Source organism: Cicer arietinum, chromosome 7 (genome assembly GCF_000331145.2).
Source record: "Cicer arietinum cultivar CDC Frontier isolate Library 1 chromosome 7, Cicar.CDCFrontier_v2.0, whole genome shotgun sequence".
NCBI classification, from domain to species: domain Eukaryota; kingdom Viridiplantae; phylum Streptophyta; class Magnoliopsida; order Fabales; family Fabaceae; genus Cicer; species Cicer arietinum.
The window spans coordinates 3,122,555-3,131,288 of NC_021166.2; the positions used below are offsets into that span (position 1 = coordinate 3,122,555).

At 29.7% G+C, this 8,734-nt stretch overlaps 2 protein-coding genes across 2 annotated transcripts in view; one reads left to right on the forward strand and one right to left on the reverse strand.

Moving 5' to 3' along the window:
• LOC101502792 (WD repeat-containing protein VIP3) overlaps nt 1-2,386 on the forward strand; it is a 4,387-nt gene extending 2,001 nt beyond the window's left edge. The window contains exon 2 of the mRNA XM_004507913.4: nt 1,588-2,386. Within this exon, the coding sequence (XP_004507970.1) occupies nt 1,588-2,214 (627 nt within the window). The 3' untranslated portion in view covers nt 2,215-2,386. The remainder of the gene's footprint in view (nt 1-1,587) is intronic.
• Nucleotides 2,387-3,733: 1,347 nt separating this feature from the next.
• LOC101503112 (threonine synthase 1, chloroplastic) lies at nt 3,734-5,302 on the reverse strand. The gene is given in 1 exon segment (NM_001309686.1): nt 3,734-5,302. A coding segment is annotated over 1 exon segment (1,569 nt).
• Between the last annotated feature and the right edge of the window lie 3,432 nt (nt 5,303-8,734).

Consider the following 8,734-nt stretch of genomic DNA (forward strand, 5'->3'; position numbering starts at 1 on the left):
CTCTTCCATTCCATTTTGTCTTAAGTTATGTAGGGCAGAGTCTGCTAAATCAGGACCCAGCTTACCTAAATGCTTGTTTTTAATCAACAGATGATATTTGCACTCTCATATAAATGCATCTGCTTTTTTTTTAAGAGAAAGGATTTTGCTTCCTACCAAGCCACTTTTTAACATCATTGCTGGAATGTGCTTAACAACATAGAAACAAATAGTAACCGGCTAACTGCCCTTACGTAAAAGCATTTGTTGCCAATATTTTCTTGTGATACCCAATGGCTTCATATTTGTAGCATGCTTAATAATATTTTATTTTTTTTGTCCTGCACGGGTGTGTTTGCAATTGGCAACGTATATCACATGAAGTTAGTTGGTTAATTCTATGATTTTCTTATTTGTCAGTTGTCTTGATTAAATGCAAATTTGTACCCTGGTTTTCTTCTGCAATAATGTAATTACAACTAAAATTCTTTTATCCCATTTTTCTCTATATCTGTATAGGACAACTACCAATGTTTTATAATGCAAAGTTTCTATGATTATTTTGAATTTTGCAAATGTTTTATTCTAGTCATGGCAATGTCCATAGGACTGAACTCAACAATTGGAAGATGTTTTATTCTAGTGATGTATTAAGTATTAACTCAAACAACCTTGCAAAAAAAAGTATTTTATAAAAAATGTGCAGTAACTGCAGTAGAATCACAAGAATTACAATGGAATGGAGTTCAACTCCTTGCAACAACGCAAATGAAAACATAAATAAAAGATATAGAGGGAACCTCAAATAACCTTGAGAGAGATACTCCTCAGGCACCCTTGCACCAACCACTCAAGTGAAATATTTCCTACCTTTTCCATGTAGTTACCCCTTCTATATATCCATTCTCTTATTCCCCGAACTTCCTCTTCATTCTCGTGCCCCCTTTCCTCTCTTACTGCCTCATGGCCTATTCAGTTATTCATTGTTCTCTCGCCATCAACACATGTCACATATACCTCCCCTTCCCTATTTAATAAAGGACCTATTAATAATAGTAACATATTCATTTGAAATATGTCCTTTACAGCTCTTCCCAATACTTCAGTTTATTATGTTCGGATATTCGGTACTTAACATTTTTGCATGACATTTCTTGATCTTTCTCCATTGCAAAGGATATTAATCACTCCCTTAAAATTGGGGCGAAAATTCAGGATAAGTGTGGAAAGTTGTATGAGAAAACTCATCCCCGTATTTTTGACCCACTCTATTCTAAGGTTGTAACATGTATCAAACTAACTTTAAGAATGTAACTCAGTCGCAGAACAGCCCATTATTGCTTGCATACAATGGCTTGTTCAATTCCTCTGCTCTTACCCTGAAAGCTGCTAGAATCCTAGAACTATTTAATACCTTGTTCTGTTAATTCACTGTTAATATTGCCATTCTATGGAAACCATGCCAGAACTATCTAGGTGCATCATAGGAGATGCTACTCAATGCCTTTCGACACTTGTAAAGAATGAGCATTTAATCAAGAATCGATAATCTTATTATGCTTTTGACCATACTGTAGTTGTTTAATCAATAAAAGTTCTCAACTTCAGGGTTCCATTCTAGCAGTTGCTGGTGGAGGCAGTGCATCAGTTAATCTTTGGGACACTTCCACATGGGAACTTATTGCCACCCTATCAATTCCTCGTGTTGAAGGACCCAAACCCACCGACAAAAGTGGCAGCAAGAAATTTGTCCTATCTGTTGCATGGAGCCCTGATGGAAAACGACTTGCTTGTGGCTCAATGGATGGCACCATTTCTGTTTTTGATGTGCCACGAGCCAAATTTTTACATCACCTTGAAGGTCATTTCATGCCCGTCCGTTCTCTTGTTTATTCTCCTTATGATCCAAGACTACTGTTTTCAGCTTCAGATGATGGTAACGTCCACATGTATGATGCTGAGGGCAAAGCCTTAGTCGGGACCATGTCAGGACATGCTAGTTGGGTTTTATGCGTCGACGTGAGCCCAGATGGAGCATCTATTGCCACAGGTTCAAGTGACAGAACTGTAAGGCTTTGGGATCTTACGATGAGGGCGTCTGTGCAAACAATGAGCAACCACACAGACCAAGTATGGGGAGTAGCATTTAGACCACCGGGAGGAAATGATCTGCGAACCGGTCGGCTTGCTAGTGTATCAGATGATAAGAGCATATCACTGTATGATTATTCCTGATTTAGATATTACATTATGTATCCTTACACTTTTGTTGAGTGATATTAACTTTTTAATGCTTTCTTTACTAATTGATTTGAAGGAAATGTTTCGTTGGACTTGGATAGGCTGTATGCGTATTTGGATTCTGTTTCCTTGTCAATGAATTTTTTCTAGTCGTTGCATTTAAAAATTGATCTTTTTTAGACCATGTTCGAATTCCATTACTAATGTTGGACAAAACCGTTAAAACGCATGTGATCCTTAATTGATTCGGCCAGGTTGGTTTATCTTGATTCCAAACATTCCGGAAATCCGTGCCAGATTGGCAAGTACTATTATTGTTTGTGCCCAAAAATTGTACTAACCCGTTGACTTGCAATAAGTGGATTCTATGTTAAGATGCATTGCGAAATTGTTAACCAACAGCGCATTCTATAGTAGTATATGCTTATTGCGTGTTTTGTAATTTTAATTGTTCAAATCTAATTAATTTGCTTTAATTCAGAAGTAACGTCTTGTCAAATAAAATATTCAAAGATGAAGAAATAATCACAATTTAATTAGATAAATTGTTTATGTGCGAGATAATCGCGATTTTTTAATAGGTGGCGAATATTGTAGCCTAAAATTTTAAAAATAATCAAATGTTGTGTCGAATTAGAATGTTCTTTTATCATCAATATTGTTGCTAATTCTTATTTTTCTCTCTAGCATTGATAGTCTATGTTATTCGCTCTTCTTTAATTGAAGAGGTAAGTAGCTGCTCTTGACATCTTATAAATTGTGATTTGAATCAGCACGTAATGTTAGCAATCGAAGCTAAAATCACGCAATTTTGAATTGAAATGACCAAAGAATAATGGAGTCTCAACTAAATCTACACAAATGTCTTAATATTTTAATAATTTAACTGTTATGCATTATTAATATAAAAATATTTATATTAAATTTATATTATTAGTTATCATAATCATTCACGAACATTGTGACTAATTGCAATTTAAAATTTTTTATATTGTAAAATTATTAAATGATCATATATATGGTCTTTATCATTGTATCATCCGTATGCCACCCTTCCTCCTAATAATAATAATAATAATAATAATAATAATAATATTATTATTATTATTATTATTACATAAAACTTTGACTTTTTTTGGTACGATAAAACTTTTACTTTCAAAACATTGCGCTGTTCACGTGGTCAAAAAATTATTTCTTTAAGAGATAATAATATCTCTTTTTTGGTACAATCAACTTGTTTATTATTATTCTTTTATTGGTTCAATCAACTTGTTTAATATTTCTACAAGTAAAACCAACAACAACTTGTTTATTATTATTATTCTTTTATTGGTACAATCAACTTCTTTATTCAAGTACAGTATGGTGTTTTCAAAATGTGTGCTAGTAAAAATGCGTTGACTAATTTCCATTGTGTTATGTGTATTGTGTAAGTATAACTGTAGAAAGTCAACAACAACACAAAACATAACTAAGATCAAAATGACATTGCTAGAAAATGAAACTACTACTACTTTGGGGTCTTACTCAACAGAAAATCCTTCAAGACATCCATAACAGATCCAAAATCAGCCTTAACAGAAACAGGTGGATTAGCATACCTACCCATACCAGGAATAGTTCCAGAATGATAATCAATCTTACTCTGTGCAAATTTCAACCCATGTGCAGTACTTACAACCACAACCCTATCACTACTTCCAATAACCCCAGAATTCCTAAGCTTAATCAAAGCCGTTAAAGCCACGCCAGTATGAGGACAAGTAAACATCCCAGTTGAGTCAGCAAGTGACATTGCATCCATCAATTCCTCCTCAGTAGCTTCCTCAACTATTCCATTACAATTCTTCAAAGCAAGCACTGCCCTATCAATCGAAACAGGGTCACCAATTTGAATAGCTGAAGCAAATGTTGTTTCAGCTTTAATTGCTTGAAAATCTTTAAACCCATTTTTATAATGTAAATACAATGGATTTGCATTTGCAGCTTGAGCACAAACAAGCCTTGGAATTTTATCAACAAGACCTAAATCTTTACACATTTTGAAACCTTTGTAAAATGCATAAATGTTCCCTAAATTTCCACCAGGAATAATCACCCAATCAGGTACCTGCCAATCAAACTGCTGCAAAATCTCAATAGCAGCGGTTTTCTGTCCTTCAATTCTCAAACTGTTCAACGAATTCGCCAAATAAATCGGTAATTCGGAAGTTATTTCTCTAATAAGCTTCATACAACCGTCAAAATCGGTGTCGAGGCTGAGAACCAAAGCACCGTTGGAAACCGGTTGAATCAATTGTGCTGTCGAGATTTTGTTCGCCGGGAGGAAAACAATGGAAGGAATTCCGGCGGAAGCGCAATAAGCAGAAAGTGCTGCTGACGTATCACCGGTAGAAGCACAACCGACACCAACTAACGGACGGTTCATTTTTCGGAGACGGTTAACCTGACTAACAAGAACCGTCATTCCTAGATCTTTGAAACTACCGGTATGGCTTATACCACAGTGTTTAACCCAAAGATCGTTCATGCCAACAAACTGTTTGCCAAAACGTTCAGCCCAAAAAAGATTAGAATTGCCTTCGAAAGCGCTAACAATATCGTCGGGGTGAATCTCAGGTAGGACCCACTCTTTTTTACTCCATACACCTGAACCATAAGGCCACGTGGTTTTACCGACGCGCGAGTCAAAGAGATTGCGCCAGTACGCGCCATCGAATTTTGCGAGTGCTTCCATGTCGTGATGGACGTCGAGGAGTCCACCGGATTTACTACGGTAGACGATTTCGTCGAGGGAGTAGGATTCAGGGGAATCGAAAGTAGCATTGAAGGGGACGTATTTGGCGGTGAAGTTGTTGGTAGTGGAAACGTGACGGCGAGCTTTATCTTTGATGTTGTCGGCGGCGGAAGGTGGTGGAGAGTGGTTGTTGTTGTTTGCGGCGGTGATAGGAGTTGGATCGAGTGATGAAGCGGCGATGAAGAGAGAGCGGTTATTGTTTCTGTTGGAAGTTAGGTGAGTGGGTTTGGAGTTAAAAACGAGGGTTGAGAATGAAGGGTGAAACAGAGAAGACACCGCCATTTTTTATTTTTATTTTTTTTGAAAAAATAAAATTATTAGTATTAGGGAAGATGAGTGTTGTTTGGGGTGAATGAATGGGTGGCTGGTGTTATTTATTTCATTTTATGGACAGGGTTCAATATTAGGAAACGCACCACTTATACATTCTGAAACGCACCAATTATGCACGTGCTTTTTACGCATCCAACAAGTTTATTATTTTTTTATAAATTGTTGAAGTCTAATTTTTACACAGATGTAAAATTAAGAGTACAATTTTAATAGAAAATAGATAAAAATACAGATAATTCTGTTAGATGTTTTTCATTTCAAGAGTTTACATATGCTTTAAAAAAAACATGTAATAAAAGTTTTTTCAAATGCAAACTTAATATTAGGTTATATAAATTTTCTTTTGAAATAGTATTGTAGTAGATACATATTAATGTATCTAATTGTTAGAAATTATTTTGATGACTAAATATTGTTGTGATCGTTTTAATGATTTGAATATATCACTTATAAAAATAAATGATTAAAATTAATTAAAAATAATTAAAATAAATATTAAATAAAAGATAAATAATTAGAATTATACTTAAATCTTTTATAAATTAAAAATGGATGTTAAGAAAAATATATAAATGAAATAAATAAAATAATATTTTTATTAAATTAATTCTTACTCCTAATGATTTTAAATATATAAATAAAAAGTCAAATGTATTTTATCTAAATTTAAGGTAAATACGTTTAATTTTTTTAATAGTTAGTATCAATTGAACTATCAAATATTAATGTATTTATTATTACCATAAATAAATGTAAAACAACGATATTATAATATTATCTACCATGTCATGAAAAAAAAAATATTAACTTTAAAAAAAAAAGTGTTAGTTTATTTTAAAGGTTTATTGAAGAAATAAATTCTTTTTCTTAATCTTGAACATTTCTACAATCTATTGTCTATTGTTTTTATTATATAGTATCAAGTAAATTTTCCATAAATAAGAAAAATGCAAAGTATCTACCCTGCAGTCTTTCCAGTTTATTTTTCGGTATATTTTAATTTTAATTAAAAATATAAATAACAACAATAAAAGAATATTTATATCTATAAGTAATTCAAAAATAATTAACATTCAATTTTTAGTTCTATATTTACGATACTACTAATCTAGAACGAACTACTCCACATAAAAGTGAAAAAATATTACCATATAACTCCAAATTTATACAAAACTACATATTTTACTTCTTTTCTTTTTCAATAAAATAATTGTCTAGTCCACAAAATTCAACTTGAATTATTTTTCTTTCTAAACCACATGTATAATTGGAACTTTGTATATTAAAAAATAATTTTTAAGTTTTTCAATATATAAATGTATTTTAAAAAATTAAACTTTATGTACTATAAAATCTGTTTCAACTTTTTTTATATATAAACATGTTATAAAAAATTTGAATTTTCTGTATCAATTTTTTTTTCAAGTGTTTTGATACATAAATGTGTTTTAAAAAAATTTAATTTTATTTATCATAATTATTTTTTAAAATTTTCTTGAACATATTTATATACCGGAAAAAATTCAAAATACAGATGTGTTTTGAAATATATTTTTCAAAAACACAAATATTTTCAAAAAATAAAAACTTTGTGTTTCATACAACCCTTTTTAAATTTTCCATAACATAAACATATACTAAAAATCATAAAATTTTACTTTTTTTAAATTAAAAAAAAAAAGTAAAATTATATTTTTACAAATGTGTTTTGAAAAATATTTTTCAAAAACACAAACATTTTCAAAAAATTAAAACTTTGTGTTTCATAAAACCTTTTTTAAATTTTCCATAACATAAACATATACCAAAAATTATAAAATTTTACTTTTTTAGAATAAAAAAAAAAGTAAAATTATATTTTTTATTAAAATATGAGAGTGAGAATATAAATTTTGGGGTGTGGCATAAAATTTTCTACAAATTAAAGAGTGGTATTGGAAAAAAAAACCTAAAAAAAACGATAGATATGAAATTACTCCATAATAGTTGATTGATAGATATTTTTCCAATCAAATAATTAATTCTCCATTAAATGAAAAAAAAAAGATTATTCAAGATGATGGAATTATCACTAAAATTTATTTTATTTTAAAAAATGAAAAACACCTCTATAATTTAATTTGTTTTATAAAACTAATTAAGCTTCTGATGTCAATTAGGTATATTAAGAACTAAATAAAAAACATAATAATTTTTTATTTTTTTTAGATTTTCATTTTTAAATTTGAATAACCTATATTTATGAATGCAACGAGAGGAATTGGAGTTTGAATGTCACACGGTTCTTTAAAAATTAATTGTGATTATTTTATGAATTTTATTCAAACCATGACAATGACCATTGACCAAATAGAAAAAATAAAATAACCATGACAATAACTAATATTTTCCTTCCAAACATAAAAGTGACAGATAAATTAGATAATCATATACAGAGAAAATCCAACATGATAATAAGATAATTATGATTTTTTATTTTTGCCTTGACACTTCAATTTTAACTAGAACTTTATATTTTTCCTTTATAAGAGATAATAAATATCAATATAATTAATTCATATAATTATAAAATTTCACATATATATTTATCAGTTGAATTATAACTTAAAAATAAAAATAATTTAGCTTTAATTATACTAAGTTTTATTTTTTTTTAAATGTATAATCAAGAAATGTTCAACTTATAATTCCAACTCAAATTATTCCAAATGTTTTGTTATTAATTGAAACTTTTTAACAATTCAACCAGTTTCGTAAAATTACTGTGATAATTAATGAATTAGGGAACGAATCCAAAACGAGCATCACCAACAACTACTTTATTTATGTTTTTTCAAAAATAAAAATAAAAATTATATATCTAAATTTAACCTCAATTGGGTAGTTTTTCAATTAAGGTTATAACACTAAACAATGTTATTCCTATATGTGAAGCATAAGTGTTATGCATAATATGCATTGAATAATTTATCACTCTTTCTCCCAATTAAACACACAATTAACAATAACAACATTATATATTTTCAAACCAAAAAAATATGTTATATTATATATAGAGTAGAAAATTTATCTTAAAAATATTTGACTCTTAAAAAATTTTAAAATTATTTGTTCAACAAAACTTTTATTTTATAATTTTTTAACAAGTACTCTAAAGAATCTAAGAATGTACTGTTTGATTTAGCATAAGAGAAGACATGAAATTATTTTTAATAGAGACAATGAAAGAAATGAAAATAGAATATGTTTAGTTTAAAGGAGAGATAATAAATTTTTAATGATTTTGTATTTAATTCAGAAAAAAAATATTTTAAATAATTTTTATGTGATTCTGCTTTTTTTCATCCTCTCCAAAATCTTCCATAATAGAGGAATCGTAAA